This window comes from Lissotriton helveticus, chromosome 2_1 (genome assembly GCF_964261635.1).
Source record: "Lissotriton helveticus chromosome 2_1, aLisHel1.1, whole genome shotgun sequence".
Taxonomy (NCBI): domain Eukaryota; kingdom Metazoa; phylum Chordata; class Amphibia; order Caudata; family Salamandridae; genus Lissotriton; species Lissotriton helveticus.
The window spans coordinates 250,914,528-250,931,579 of NC_136059.1; the positions used below are offsets into that span (position 1 = coordinate 250,914,528).

Here is a 17,052-nt window from a genome sequence, read left to right on the forward strand (position 1 = left end):
GCAGAATGAGAGTGGTGTAAAATAAAGAGTCACCAGCTTGAGGTCATGAGAATGGCTGAATCTTCCAAAATTAGGTAGAGTCCAACAGACACCCTACACAGACAGTTTAGAACTTTTAATCTGAGCTATATACAGCTTAATTTGAATAAGAGAATGTGGTGTGTATGTCCCACATAAAATACTATGGAGCCTCAACAATGTACAATAGGATAACAAATGGAAGCAGGTTTGTGATTTGTGCAGCTACTTTACCCTCAAAGTCATGCAGGGCGTGGTCATGGATAAGCAGCAAGGGGCGAACCTGCAGCTGCTCCACAAGGTTTCGGGCTGCTGTTAAAGAAGTGAAGATCTCATCCTCACAAATGTCAAAGTCAAGTTTCCTCAGTCTGTCCAGCAGGGTTGTCTTGCATTCTTTGGTTGTATTGGTCACAAATCGAATGGACACCGGTGCGTGCCGTAATCTGGAACAGGAAAGCAAAGATCATCTCTGTAATATTCATCTGGTCTGAAGTTACAAAATCCTTTGAAAGAAATTTCAATCACATTTCTAAGATTAAGAAATCATTTTGTGGAACTATCAGAAACTTTCTGAAATATCTGTAGGAATGGAAGCCATATTGTTACCTTTAAGATTTTAATAACCAGAAAAAAACGTGAGTGCAAAATAGTGTTTACCTTGGAAGGCAAATATTTGCATCCACAGTGTCATATAAACATGGCAAATAGTGAAAAGCCTTTTCTGTATCTAAAAGCATAACCAGGTGGGCCACATCTGTAGAGATTGTAAAAAACACTGAAGTACTTGGTTTGTAACAAAGGTTGTGTCTCTGTGTGGAAAAATGTAACTCGCTCCAGTCTTAGGATCAGACATTTGCACGTACGTCTGCACCAGTAATCATTAATAAAATAGGCTTACACAATATATATATATATTTTTGTTTGAATATCTTTTATTTGTTTTCACTGTTCACGCACAATACATATCAATATGGTAAACAAGAGAATTCAACATATTATCCCGTAATCATACAAAGGCTTGCAGAAGAAACAGCAATCCACCATGGGACATTGGTCACATATCACCTCCTTTAAGGCAAGAATGTTCTCGAGGGTGCCTTGAGCGCAAAAGTCTGTTACATATCTAAAATACAATGGTTTTTCAACTGAGAGAGGATAATGTGTTAGAAAACAGAAAAGTATGATAAGGCCCGACGTGGGATCTGAACAAATGAGGGTGATACGTTTAGTGGAAATGAAGTTCAGAGAGTGCGCAGCCACATGAATCAGAGAGCAACCCGTCTTGGGGTGTATGGATGTGATGCAAAGTGGTATGACCTTCCAATTGCGTGTCTCTTACAGCCCATATCCATTAACAGTTATAGTGCAGAGCACCCAAGAGGATACCGTTAATAGATGCATATAGGTATAAGGCAGTTGGTGCATAATTCGATATTCAAAACATCTTAACAACTGTGTCAAATTGAAAATCTATTGTGACACTGGAATGTAAATAAAAAAAAGAGGAAAGAAAAATTAATACCAACTTGAAAAAGAAAAGGGAAATATTGAAATATTAAAAAAAGCAAGAAGTGCATCCATTCGTGGTCACTGATGTGTGTCTTCGGTTCCGGGGAATGGCCAGTGCGGGGGCCGGAAAGCAAGAAGCCACCGTGGTTCAGTTCCCTCCAGAGGGGGGGAGTCAATTCCTCGTGTCATATAGGCATCAAGCCCTTTGTGTTGTGGGGGGTAGGATCCCTTTTCTGTGGGCAGTAGCGCTGCTACTGGGTGCAACTGTCCCGTATTACGTGTGGGTACAAGGTACTAAATAATCGTGGGAGTGCGCAGCCCCCTATCCTACCTACTTCCCAGGCTGGACCCGGGGGGGGGGGAATGTCTAATCAACACCCCTACTAAGACACACCCGATGAAAAAACTGCAGGGCATCATCCCAAAGCTGCGCAATGGGGAATTTTCGCAGTCCCGCCATCTCTTCCCTGTGAAGAATAGTGCTCTCCGCCCTTGCCCAATTATCAAAAGAGGTACGCCAGTGTCCTGCATGTGGAGGTTCACTACATTTCCAACGCTTAGTGAGTAGCCTCTTAGCCGTGATGAGCCCTAGATCCCAGAATCTAGAAGGGACTTTGTTATGTTTCGTTCCTTTGTATAGGGCCAGTAAGCATGTCTCCCAAGCGTGCCGCAAGTCTCCCCCAACACTCTCCATTAGTACAAAGGTCACTGTGAGCCAATATGTTTGTATGTTGGGGCACGACCATAACATGTGGAGGAGGTCTGCACCTATAAGTGAGCATCTCGGACACGCGGAGGTTGCAATCGCGAAATACTTATTAATTTTATCAGGTGACAAGTATGCACGGTGTATTGTATAGAAGTATGAAGCGGGAGTAGCGCGGAATGTTGGTAGCACCGGCCAGTACCACTGCCTATTCCTTATCCGTCCATGCCCTGCCACTGTCTGACGCCCATTTGTCTTGCAGCGGTTGGGAGGAGCACTGCGGTGCGTCAGGAGAGCCTGCGCCAGCCAATGGACCACATGGGAGCAATTTCCCATGACATGTAGGTATTGCACCAATAAGTGCGCCGGCAATTCCTCAGAAATGTCGCCCCAAGCTCGCACGAGTGTGTGTATAAGAGATGCGTGTAAAAGAAACTGCCCAGCTGGAAGGCCTGTATCTGCAGCTAGCGCCTCAAAGGGAACCAGGGCGCCGTCTGCGTACAAGTCTCCCACTGTGTCAACCCCAGCCTGCGTCCATCGCTCCATCGCTGCCTCCCCTACCACCCCGCCGTCTCGGGGTGTACCAAGCAGCGGAAGCACACGGGCATACGGCGTCACAGCACGGGTGAGTTTCAGGCTTCTTACTTAACACTTACGGGCCACTGCCAGGTGTATCTGCGACAGGTCAGGGGGTGAAACAATGTGTGGATCTGCGTGTGAGTCCAAATAGTTACATCCGTGGCAGTATCGCACAGGTTCCTCCCGCTCAGCCATCCGGCCACCCACTGCAGCTGTGCCGCTAGATAATAGAGTTCTTGGTTGGGAACTACAAGGCCTCCAGCGTCTGTAGGCGCGTAGAGTTTATTTAGCGCCACTCGGGGTCTCCCAGTGTTAATGTGGAGAAGTGTGGCTCTCCCAGTGTTAATGTGGAGAAGTGTGGCTCAATGGGTAGAGCAGGCAGACCTTGATGCAGAGCTCTGGCCAGGGACCAGGGTTCGATTCCCGCCTCGGCGGGTCTCCGGCTCATTAATTCCCCTGACTGGATATTCTCGCCTCAGTGCCTGTTCTGATCATGGGTCCCACGCTGCAACTCTGGGCAATAGCTTGCTTAGTCTCCACAACGGCCCTAAAAGCGCTGGGATGCCTGGCTGCACCTGGGGGGGGGCCCAGGAGTGGACATTTCCCAGGAAAGCCAGGAAGGGTTCCTAAGCGGTATACGGACAGCGCCGGGACACCTCCGGTGGAGGTAGCTGTGCGCTTTACAAATTCCGACATTTATTTATTTTATTTACAGTGTTCCATATGAGGCTCCTGACCGAGTCGGGACATACCCCGGGATGTTAGCATAATAATACAATGGTCTAGGTAAAACTATCATTTTCGTCAGCGAGACACGACTGGGCACATTGAGGGGGAGTGTCTTCCAAAAGGCCATCTGCGCCTGTAAAGAGGAGATAGCTCGCACTAGGTTGCCCTCTAAGACATCTGGCAGGGTTCTATAGATATAGATTCCGAGATAGCGGAACGTGGTGGGGTACCAAGTGAGCCTCTCGTTAATGTTGATCACACATTCCTGCGTGTCCGTGCTGAAGGAATACACCCCAGATTTGGCCCAGTTAACCCTAAGCCCTGACATAGCTTCAAAAGTGCGAAAGGTGTCAGACAGAGCCGGCGGCAAGCAGGTCAGGTCTCTGACGAACAAGAGTAGGTCGTCAGCGTATAAAGAGACCGTATGGAGACCATCTGCTAGGGGAATCCCCCACTCTGTGCCCTGCGCTCTCAGTAGTGCCGCTAAGGGTTCCATCACGAGCGACAAAAGCAGCGGGGATAGAGGACATCCCTGCCTGGTGCCTCTCCTGACTCGGATGGTGTCTGACAGTAATTTGTCGGTGCGCACTCGCACTGTGGGTTTCTGGTATAATAAGCCCACCATACTAATGTAGTCGTCCCCCAGGTCATATTTCTTCAAAACTGCTATAAGATAGGGCCACTCCACAGAGTCGAAAGCCTTTTCTAGATATAGCATTAGACACCCAGATCGGGGCCACTGTTGCGTAGCATAACTTTGCACTCTGAACAAACGCCGGATGTTGTGTGAGGTGCTGCGAGGGGCCACAAAACCATTTTGGTCGCTATGCACGAGGGTGGGCACCAAGGGGGCTAATCGTTGAGCCAGTGTGGAAGCGAGTATCTTGTAATCAGTGTTCAGAAGTGCCAGCGGTCGATACGAGACTAATTGCGTGTTGTCCCTGCCAGGCTCCGGGAGGGAAATGTGGTTGGCTTCCTTCAACGTGGGGGGGAGGGAGGAGTCCGAAACGGCCGCCGTGTACATCCTCAAAAGTTCATAGATCAAGAGATCTGAGTAGGCTTTAAAAAACTCGTCTGGTAGCCCATCTGGGCCTGGGGACTTACCGTTAGATAGGGCCATAATGACCATACGCAGTACATCAGGTGTCGGGGGGGGCATCCAATTCATCCCGATTCATGCCGTCTAACTCTGGCAGCGTTATATCAGAGAGGTATCTGGTTATATCAGCGAGGGGGACTCTTTGTAATGGTCTACAAAAGCCGCGTGTATGTTGTTCTGTGTGTATACTACGTTTGCCTGACTAGTGCGTATCTCTGCTACAGGTGTCGTCCGTTCCTCCTGTTTGATCAACCAGGCCAGCAATTTTCCTGGTTTGTCACCAAGATGATGTGTACGCGCCGAGTGGGCCGCATAATTAAGATGACAAAGCCTCTCTAGTAGACGTGCATGTTCTGCGTGTGCCTCTATCAATGACTCTTCATTGCCCTCCACCGCCTCTTGTTCCCTGCGGAGCAGGTCGGCCTCTATATGCGTCAGTTCCCCGTCTAGTTGTTTCTGCATATTAGCCTGTGTATCCAGACAGTAGCCCCTAATCCCAACTTTAAATGCGTCCCACTCAATTTGGGGGGTGGATGCAGTGCCTGTGTTCTCATCAAAATATTGAGCAAGTTGTGCGTATAATGAGTTACGAAAAGGAGCGTCAAGCAGCAGGTTTGGTTGAAGCCTCCAAGTGGGTATAGGCGGGTGTGGACGTTCCCACGCCAACTCCAGTGTATGCGGGTTGTGATCAGAGTGGGTGCGGCCCAGATAATAGGTATCAGTAACATGTGGGAGTAACTCGCTTGATAACATGTACCTGTCTAACCTGACATGTAGTGTGTGTGCACCCGAGTAATAGTAATATATCTTGGTATTAGGGTTGCGACTCCGCCAAGCATCATGCAAATCCCACTGTGAAGCCCAGTGTATTAGTGCTTTCATAGCCACATGTATGGGAGTGCCAGACAAGGGCGGGAAAGAACGGTCTAATGCAATGTCAAGAACACAATTATAATCCCCCCCTAACACCCAGGGGATCCCATGCCAAGGCACCAGTTCTACAGACAGCTGCGCAAAGAAACCCCCCTGATCCGTGTTAGGGGCATATAATGAAGCCAAGACCACAGGCTGACCGTCTAATTTACCTTGAACAACCACGAATCTGCCCTCCGGATCTACCCGGGAGTGTGAGATTGCAAAAGGGGTCACGGGCCTCACCCACAGTAATGTCCCACGGGCATATGTAGAGTATCCCGTAGCGTAGAGTCGCCCTCGCCACCTGCGGTGTAATTTCTGCACTTCCACTCCATTTAAGTGTGTTTCTTGCAAAAGTGCTATATGGATATAATGTCGTTTAAGGTAGGAGTAAATTTGGTACCTGCGTGACAGTGTATGCATGCCTCGTACATTCCACGTACATACTTTTATCGCTGCTATTTAGCTACTTCAGGTGATCTCCCCATCCGCATCCTGCCACAACTCCACAGTATCTATTAACAACAACAATTGCCTACACCACTTTTGTTTACAGTCGCTATAAACAAACAAATAACAATTCTGAGTTTGTTTGGGTACTTTTATTTTACCCTTTTGACTTTTTTTATAACTTTATGTTTATGTTCTTCATTTTACATGTGTGAGAAAAAGGCTAATTCGTTCTACACAAACGGACATATATACATACAAACTCTGTACAAACAATTAAACATATTCTATATACATTTCTACATTAAACCACAAATTGCAAAAAAGACAATCAATAAATCTTTGCAAGATTTTTCAAAAAATAATCACTATACATTACACCAATGAAGGACAATGTAAGGATCAATTTAAAGAAAAAAGGGGGGGAAGAGTGGTCAATTTAATGATCATGCACTGGTCGGTTGTCACTAGATGTTCCTACTCTCTCCGTCTCTAGGCTGACGCGTTTCGAACCCGGGGAACAAGTTCCCAGATTCTCTTCAGGGCTCTCTCACTCTTGTCTGTTTTCCTAAAAGGTCAATTCTGTGGGTTCACTCCTTTCTTTTTTAAACTGTAGCCTGTAGTTGCATTGATGTAAATGTTCATCTGTACTTTCTTTTAATGTATGGTACAGCTTGAAGCCGTTCTTGATAATGTTGGATGGGGGACCTTGTTTGCTTATATCAAATCGGCGATTACTGTCTGTTGCGGCGTTTTATTCTCACTACCGTCTTCCTCCGGCTCTGAGGGAGTGAAAGATTCCCCACCGGTTTCTGAAGTAACAGGAAATCGAAAACACGAAGCGTGCCAGCCCGTAGCCATGGCCCCAGTGCATTGAAACGCGTCAGGGAGAACCGGAGGAAGACGGCAGTGAGAATAAAACTGTATTTGATGAGGTTTTCAAAAGGGGTGCAGCATCTGTGTTTCCCATCCCCTTTTGTGATGAATCCAATGGCACTTCAACTTTTTCCTTACTTATTTTATGTGCACTCCATTCGGGCCGCTTGATACTAGCCCCATTTGACTCCTCACCTCAATCAACGTGTTCCTAGTTGACATCATCTCATCACAGCATGTAAGGAAGCTTCAGGCTCTCTGTGTTCATCCACCATACACCATCTTTTGCCCCGATAAGCTGGGTCTGTAAACTAGGGCATCCATTCTACCGAACGTTGTGACACCATTTCAGGTTGGTCAAATCCTTACCCCAATGATGTTCTGTGCTCTGCCTCACCCCTGTAAGGAGGAGGAGAGATTCCATTATTTGAACCCCAGAGACTGCTTAGCTTCTAAATTGATTGTATCAAATACCACCGGGGTTTGAGGTTTGCCAAAGCGAAAAAAGGCAAGGCTATGCAGCAGCACACCATCTCCTGCTGGATCATCATCTCCATTAAAATTTGTTGTGCATTGGCAAAGAAGTAGCCTCCAGAAAGACTGCGAGCCCATTCCACTGAGGCCAAAGCTGCTACAACTGCGTTAGTATGCGGACTCCCTGTCCTAGACACTATCCAGGCAGTTACGTGGCCGTTCTTCCATACGTTCACAAGGCATTATTGCCTGGACAGTCAGGTTTGCCAGAAGGGGCATTTTGCCCGGTTAGTCCTGCAGGTCTTTCTGGTTTGAGTCCATTCACAGACCTATTTCTGAATAGGTACTGCTTTGGTATCTATTCAAAAAGTGGGAAACTGCGCTCAGAAGTCTCTATAAGAAGAACAAGTTACTTACCTTCAGTCTCTCTTTCTGGTAGAGACTCTATCTAGCCGCAAATTACTCACCAACAATTCCATCCAGTTCTGTGTTTGGACTCTACTCATTAATAAGATCCCAAGTCTTGGAATCTGCACACCGTCTACAAATTTGCTTTTGTGGCTCTGAAACTGGGACATGGACAGTCTCGAAAGCAACTGACATCAGCACGTGGGAGTGGCGACTATAAAGGCCCTGCACATCATTACCGGAATGGAGCGGAATGGTGTCAGTGCAGAGCAACTCAGCACCACCTTCTGGCACGCAGAGGTATTATGGAAAAGTTTCCAGATCTAATCTGATGTCTAGGCAAATATACAAAATGTGAGGAATCTGCGGCTAGATAGAGTCTCTACCAGAAAGAGCGTTAACAAAGGTAAGTAACTTGTTCTTTTGGTTTCAAACATAGTAACGCCAAATGTCATTGGCACACTAACTCAGAACTTGAGTAGGATAAGATTAAACGCTTACCTATTCAGATAATTGGTAATGCTTTGCACTTCTGAGGAATTTTTCAAAATATTAACCACGGTGTTTTTACGGAAATGCCTCTTTTTGTATGGTCATCCCCAAAGTTTTGGACTGATGCTGCTTGTTTTTTGACCTGAGAGTGCACTGAGGTATGTTAACAGACCTCAGTGCCAGTGCTACGACTTTAACCCCTTCGCTGCAGGCTGTTTCCCCCTTCTGTGCTGGGGGGCGGGGGCGCTCACAGCGCCCCGGTGCTCATGACGAGGTCAGCTCGTCATGAGCCACGGTGCTCATGACGAGCTGAGCTCGTCATGACCACACCGTTTGTGTAGAATGCTCGCACAGCAGGGGAATCAGCCCAGCGTGCGAGCGTTCCAACGGTCATGAAGAGCTCAGCTCGTCATAAGCACCGGAGCACCGTGAGCATAGGAGGGGTTAAAATGTGTATATTTGATTGGCTTATACCCAATTGTCATAAGCTAACTTACTTGTAAGTCCCTAGGACCTGTAAATTAGAGGTTCACCCCAGGGACTGCAGCACTGATTGTGTCACCGTGGGTGCGACAGAGGTAAAACATGGTTTCCAGTATGCCACCGCAGACTGGAAGGGCAGTTTTAGGGCCATATGTATCAAGCCAAATTGCATTCGCAAACGCCAAAATTCACAGAATTTCGGCGTTTGCGAATGCAATTTGGCCAAATGGTATGTATTAAGAAAATCTGCGTGCAAAATAAGGACTCGCAAAATTTGTGATTCCTTATTTTGCGATTCCTTAAATGCAATGTAAGAAGCATTTAAAAAAAGCAAATTGGCCTTAAGGAATCGCAAATTACCACCAACTTCAATTTGGTGGTAATTTGTGAATTCCTTGAAAAATGCACTTTTTTGCATTTTTCAAAGTGCGCTGTGAAGCACATGCATGTCCTTAGGGCATGTATGAGCACCACATGTGCACCCATGCTAATTTCAGGGGTGCAACAGGGTGTCCTTTGGGCACCCTTGCACCCTTGAAATTATTCTCAATTTGCGATTCTCAAATTGCGAATCGCACATTGAGAATAACTACCCATTCATTCCTATGGGCCTCCTGGCCCATAGGAATGAATGGGAAAGAATTCCTTAATTACGATTCGCAATTTGCTAATCGCAATTAAGGAATTTTAAGGAATCGCAAAAAAAATGCGATTTTCTACATACATACCAATTTGCAAATCTCAAATAGCGATTTCTAAAAAATCGCTATTTGAGATTCGCAAATGGGTACCTTCATACATATGGCCCTTAAACTGCTAACTTGACCTTGACATTTAGAGCAATGGCAAAGCCTAATCTTCCCATTTTAATATATGCATGTAACCCCGAAGATGGGTCTAGCAAGCCCTAAGGAAGGGTGCTGTATGTTAGAAAGAGGAACTTGTATTTTAAATGTTTCAACAGTGAAACCCAGCAATTTCTGTTTTTACTGTGGACAAGGCTAGTAACCCGAGTGGAGAGTTACAAGTTGACGCCTCAGCCGTGCTAACCTCTGACTGGACAACTAAAGTTGGCCCTGTAAGGCATCAAACAACGTAGTAAATTAAGCCCAACATTATCCCCAAGTCGAAATTAATGTAACTTGTGGCTGTGTGCAACTTTTACAAAGTTGCCACTTTGTTGCCCAAAGTTTCCTGTGCCCGTTCACAGGTGTACATGGGGTCTGTCATCGAGACAACTTTCCGTAGTCCTGGGGAGATGTGTACACAACACCCAGGAAAGGACAAAATAGAAGCCTGTGTGGGGGAGTAGTGTCCTGCTCGTGGGGAAGTCGACTCCTGAGCCCAGCAGAAGAAAGAGACCTCATGGGTCGGTTGGCTGGCTTTCTGTTCGCAGCACAGGGCCACACAGCCTGCTGGTGTGCGTTGGTAGTCCAGATTCCCTAATCACCAATCGTTGCAGCTGTGCAGGCCAAGGGACAAAGACCTGATGCTCAAAAGTTGCCCCAAGTGTGCTGGCACAGAACGATTCAATTAAATCTAGAGCACCCAAAATCTGTGGCCCAAGCTTAATGACCCCATCAGGGGTGGACAAAAAACAGCTACAAACATACGAAGGAGACATCGCAAATAAGTCTCAAACCGGGGAGACTGCTGCAACTAAATCTCACACAAACCCCTTGCAAGGAAAAACACCAAGAGAAAGGGTGCACATTTGGGGGGGTTAAGGACTCTCTGGAGGAATCTCCAGTGGATGCGACCCCAGAAGGCGTTTCAGTTACAACGGGACCCAGGGAAAAACAAGCAGATGAAAGAAGAGGAAAGGACGAATAACCAGGCTGCCTGAATACTACATATTTAACAAAGCACAAGGGACTCACGGAAAAAGTCAAGCTCAGAAGATGGACTTCTTTTAACTCCTGAGTCTGAAACTGCAGAATACAAAGAAAAAGTAAAAGGTGAAGAAAGCCAAAAGGATGAGCTGACCCAAAAAGATTACTTGGAAAAAAGGGTCAATACCGTAAATCAAAAACCAGTCTTCAAAGGAACCGCAATTCAGAGCCCTCAGCAAAACTCTAATAAAATCTGCTGCATCATCAACATCAAAACAGAGAGAGCAAACGGAACAACAACATGCCCTTCTCAATGTTGAGGCCAAACACATGCAACACTGGCAGCAAAACCAAAATGAAATTGTACAGACTGTCAGCAGACCTATGACAGCTAGCTTACAGACGATCTCACCTGATCTCATACTTCAAAAGAGAATAATAAACAAAAAACCCTCACCACGGGCCTTTCAAGACACTCTTAATACATGAATATCAAAATGAAAGGAAAACTTGAGCTTCTGAGAAAGAAAAAACTTGCTGGAAACTTGTCGATTGCACAAGAAATGACCCAGCTTCGGAAAATAGTCAAAACAAGATCGAAGTAACAATAACAAATCAATTAGCTAAATTATCGTCACCACAACAGGTCTCCAAGCAACTGGAAGGGCAGAATATGCTGTCAAATAAAGACCCATGGACTGAAAGGGACAAGGATCTCACAGAAGCCGATTCGAACAACACAATCGTAGGTCCAGGACAGATAGATTGGGTAACGCAAGATAATGCCAACAATAGAACACTCTTCCGACCAGAATATATCTCAAAAGGCTCCTTTGACACATTAAATAGAGGAAATATCCTGAAGCTCATGCACCAGATCCCAGCTTTATGGACTGCTACAACAAGAGATATCCATGCCGTAGAGTTCACCAGCCCTGACCAACGTCACCACAGTGAAAACACGCGGGTTACATGGAGCACGGGTGAACTAGCCAAAATAGTAATAAAAGAAACAGAGACTTTTCAAAGCTCAAACATATTGATATCAGCACCTAAAACATCTGGGTACCCTTTCTTCTTGGAGCAAACCCACAAAGAAGGTCCTAGAATCAATTTGAGGGAGAAAAGGGTATATTCAGTGCTGTGACATGCCAGAAGCAGTTCACAGGACACAGCAACAAATTTGGACGAAGGCACAGACTCAGTCCTATCACAAGGTAAGGTCAACGAATCACAATGGGGATGGCTTGCCGGCTCACGCAATACGACAAGAAAATTGAAATGAAAAAGAGACCATACAACAACCAGGGCGAGACTGCATTTAAAATCTGCTCCTGTAACATACATGGCCTAGTCAATAAACTAGACAATGTCCACACCATAAATATCTGAGCAAGTTCCATGCAGTCTTGCTGCAGGAAACCTGGACTAACTAAACGGTTCGGCTGGAATCAAACTACGGCCACCCAAATGAGGGATTAGCAATTTATCTTTCCACGTCGATTCATGTGGAGGGGAAATATATAGGCAACAGACATAAAGGTCTATAAAATCATGGACGGGGTTATAAAAACATCAAATGGCCAAAAGTTCACCATAGCGACCGTGAACATATACATCCACCCTTGTAAAAAGGCAAGAATAGAACTCTCGAAAGCTTTGACTGAAGAAGTTATAAACTTGAAAGTCGCATGAGGAATTAGTTTACTTACAGTATCAGGCAATTTCAATATGAACTTGATAGGGGCTCCCTCACTAAAGGAAGTTATAATTACACAAAACCTAACTCGGGGAGTATAGTTTCAAGAGTCCTCCAAAAAACACAGAACTGACAAAAAAGGTCAATTATTAATAAGAAACCTTGAACATTTTGTGCTGAGGGTACTAAACGGCTGCTTTGCTGAAGACAAACCGCTGGGACTCTCATAGCATTGGAAAACTGGTGCAACCCTGATCAACCATACCTTAATGGACATATCCTTAATGCAACGAGTAACCTCGTTTGCGCTGGGAGACAGCTCCACCGCCCTCAGGAAATTGCCTTATTTATCACGCAACACTAGAGCAAGAATCGAGAAAAGGCCAGGGGATAGCCATAAATACAAGCCAAAATAAAAGAATGAAATGGACGACAAACACTTTTCCTACTCTCGTTCCGAACTACTCCATACAATAGACAAGATACTTGACCCCATACAAGGTGAGGGGTATTTACAGAAAGATACGCAGCACACTTTGCAACTATGGTTACGAGTCAGCAAAAAGGCATAGTAGCCGGTACTAACACAAGAGAGAACACGAACAGAAACCGTCTTATTAGGGCAAATACAAGACAGGTAAATCAACTGTGGCGACAACTGAGGAAAGCCCCTAGTGACTTGTCACTTTGGTGTGATTTAAGGAAAGCAAAAGGATTACTAAAAAAGCAGAAATAGGAGATCCAGAAAATGGAAAAAGAATCCTTTTGGGCTAAACTACTATATGACGCCAAAAGAAACAACTCTGCGAAATTCTGGCAAACAATAAATAGCATCAATAAACCGCCTCATCATGTGCTGGGCTCAAACATCTCAGAAAGCACCTGGGCTAGTTACCGAACTATCCATTTTCAAACAATGGAGAAAACGCTCATAAATGGAAAGGAACAATTTTTAATCCAACCTCCCAAAGACATATCACATGAAACAACTGCACATCAAGATCAAATTTCTGGTGAACGAGTCGTATCCCGTTAGTAATCAACACACAGAACATCCAGAGGGGGATCTCAAAGGGCCGTCGCGAGGGAGCACCTGGCCCTTAAAGGGGGTGCACCAGCAAATTTTGAAGAAGAAAAAACCTACTGGGCAGAACTAAAACCACTTTATAATTCCATTCTATGTGGTGTTAGAGCCCCCGCTTCATGGAATGGCTCATTGATCTCACCCATTTTTAAAGGGGGGGACAGAAGCAAACCTGAGAATTACTGCCTTGTAGCATTAATTGATACTGAAGCAAAATATTTTGCTGGACTAGTTCTGGAAGAGTTGCAACTTTGGGTGGGGGAAAATCACATTATCCACCAAATCAGACAGGTTTTACAAAAGGAACAGGATCTATAACAAACATCATGGCCCTGACCTTACTGAATGACTATGCAATAAAGTACAAACAACCTGTAAATCTATGTTTAATGGACTATAAATCCGCCTTCGACAAGGTGAGTCGAAAGACCCTATGGCAAAAATTGACAGGTTGGAAAATACCAGAGGGTCATTTAAATACCCTGCAAATGTTCCGTCTCGACTGTCTAGGCAAATGACAACAGAGGACTGCCCAAAACAAGGATGTATTCTTGTGCCAACACTTTTTAATTTGTTTCTCGCAGATCTCCCACCCCTGTTAAATGCAGTGAATCATCACACTCTGAAACTAGGTGTTTTTTCAACATCGAATCTGCTTTATGCAGACAATCTAGTTCTGATAAGCAAGGCAACGGTGGGATTGCAACTACTCCTTTACACAACTGTGGAATAGTCAAATAAAAATGGATTAATTATACACCTGATCAAAAACAAAACCCTCACGTTCAGGAAGAAAAAAACAGGAACACATAGCTGGCGACTGGCAATGGAAAAAGTGGTCAAAACCGACGTATATAAGTATCTGGGGGTACTATTCTCCTCAAATGGGTGTTTCGCAGCTTAAATGGAAGAAACAAAGAGGCAAGGGTAGGTGCATGGAGCAGGCCTAGGAACGGCCCACAAGTGAATAAAAGGATCTTCCTTCAACCCTTCACTTCAGGTGGCTCAAGCTAAAATTCTACCCACATTAACTTATGGAAGCAAGGTTCTGAGAGATCGGGACAGCAAACTATTAGACAATATAGTCTAAAAAATATACAAAGTAATTTTTAATCTACCAACATACGTGTCACCAGCGCAGGAATGTATTTAGCACTGGCATTATAGTTGCTTCTTTTTTCCAAGTATTTTCAAATAAAAACATTCCTAAAACTTAGCAGGTTTTACAAAAGCCACCTTCAGTTGACATCTTTGTGGTTGGAGAAGAGTTGATGTCAAAAAGGCTTATTTAGAGGTGAGCAGAAGGGGGCACCTGCAGATTAACAGGCAGGTGGAGGGCATTGCTAGATTTCCAATGATTGAGCCTCAGTTGTCTCTCAATCAGTTGAAGAGAGCTCAAGGACCTCCCCTTTTGTTTCTAGCTGATATCTTGGCCAGGGACTCTCAAAAGCAGTACCCTTTGGCTCTCAAGGCAGATATACGGCCTGTCTGCACTCCCCAGTCCAATGTAATCTTGTAGCAGTGTGTCATACACCTATGGCACCTCTACCCAGAACTGGACTACATAAGTTCCAGAGGAGCCCTCTATTCCAGGGTTCCTTGCAAGCCCCCTCTATACTGTCCCTAGAGAGAGCGGGAGGCTAAGGCTTCCAGCCTCCCACTCTTGACCTATCTCCAGGGCTACAAGTCCTGGAGATAGTACAAGACTAGGATCCTTTTCCAGGAAGGAGCTTATGTGATCTGTCCTTCTTCAGCTGTTCCTTGTTCTCAAAGTGGAGCGTTGCAGAGGGTGGCCAACTCTGGTCAACCCAGAGATGCCACATAATCACTCTATCCCTTGCACAGCCTATTGGCTCATTTTAATGATGGTATAAGAAAGCGACTGCCTGCAAGAGTTTTCCTTGGGCCTAAGCTCCATCCCTAATTGACACAGCAAAACTGGTTCCCTTCCTCCAAGACTTCGAAGGGCTCCTCTTGTGTGACTCGTGTCAGAGTTCTGAGTGATTCTCTATTTTCCTTTTGGGAAGCAGATGCCCAAAACTGTCAGTGAAGTGTCAGTTAATCGGCCTATGCAGACTTATCTACTACTTCTTTCATCTACTAGGAAAAGGCTAAACCGATCTAAATGGGTCTATAGTCTAAATAAGCCTTTGATCTACCAGCTGGCCAGAAGAGTAAATAACTTGGCCACCCACGGTAGTTCAGAACCTGAATCTTATTAAGGGCCGACACTGAGAATTATTGCCTCGGATTCCACAGGCCTGCGCCGTACTTTGATTAACGGTCCCCGCCTTACTGATCCCTGCCTACTACGCATGCGCGAGGCCGAGACAACGACCTCGCGTCATGCGCTTTAAACCAAATATTCCACGGCCGTGCCTCCTACCTACAGGTGAGGATGATTAATTGGCGTCACTGCTAATTAGCGTACGCATAAATACGCAATCCCTCCTGTCCGTCGGCACCTCCCCTTCGGTTCAGGTTCATTCCTGGAGGTACCGACGGACAGGTAAGGACACGAAGACGTCAGGGACCTTTTTGCTTTTTGCTGTTTTCCAGGCTCCCGAACCGCTCCCAGTCTCTGTAGAGCATTTCTGTGCAGGCCAGCTCGCTGGACCGTCGGCGGAGCTAGGTTGGCTCTAAGTATAGCCTGTTCTCTGACATCTGAATTACTTCCAGTAGTCTACATTTAGACTCTAGAGATGTTTATCACATACTCATCTTTCCATAATGCTTATAACTAAATAGACTGGATTTTAACATATGAATTATTTCCAGCAGTCTCTATTTAGACTCATTTGATGTTGATCATATACTCATTTGTCTGAACCCCTACAACTATATATGACATGAATGAGTTTTATGAATTAATAACTAAAAAATCCCAGTTGAATGCAGCCCTCGAAGTGTAGCATTTCGCTTCTTTGGGACCCATGGGCCATAATTGAACAACCAAGTTTTTACAATAATAATACATATTGAGATAGCGCCAGTTATCATGTCCTGAATTTGTCCTTCTCCATATGTCCAATAGAGCGGGGCCTCTTTATCCGAGCCGTTGCCGGGTGAGGTGAGGCTTACTTCCCACACAAAGCTGGGTAAGTGTATGTTAGATTTATTATTTCTTTGTATACAGATTATCTGGTTGTGACTATATACTATGCACAGATTTCCACTTGGCCGTTGTACATTTACCTGGCCTATGAAGTAATTGAATGCCACTAAAAAATTTGTTTCACACATCTGTTGATAAAGAGCGTTCTTTGGTTGTCACAAAATTGTTCCTTTTTTCTTGATGTTTACAGGAAAGGATTGCTCTTTACATGGTTAATTACGAGGATACGGTAGGGTGGTTGATTCAGCCACACAATTCTACTTACTTCAACCATGTTATATAGTTTTCTCGGATTTTGATTTCACACTTATAATAGTGGATGTTGCAGTAGCTGTTATTCCAGCCTGGCCCTGAAGAATGCCTGTAAAATATTACCATAACGGCAGAAACATGTTGGCCTAGATCGTATATGCTTACTGTACAGTGATATTTTTACACTGTCATCACACTCCTTTTTTACCTGACGTCCAGGGAGATACCAATAAACATTTTTTCTACCCTGACCGTCATTTTAATCACTCACTTATCTCTTTGAGCACTGCACCCTATCAGTACCACTCTCAGTGAGGACACATCTTCCTTCA

At 45.0% G+C, this 17,052-nt stretch overlaps 1 protein-coding gene across 1 annotated transcript in view; it reads right to left on the bottom strand.

Annotated features, from left to right (window-relative positions):
- The window catches only part of HDHD2 (haloacid dehalogenase like hydrolase domain containing 2), a 207,010-nt gene that overhangs the window by 61,756 nt on the left and 128,202 nt on the right, over positions 1 to 17,052 (bottom strand). The window contains exon 3 of the mRNA XM_078674773.1: positions 253 to 461. Coding sequence (XP_078530899.1) covers positions 253 to 461 — 209 coding nt within the window. The remainder of the gene's footprint in view (positions 1 to 252; positions 462 to 17,052) is intronic.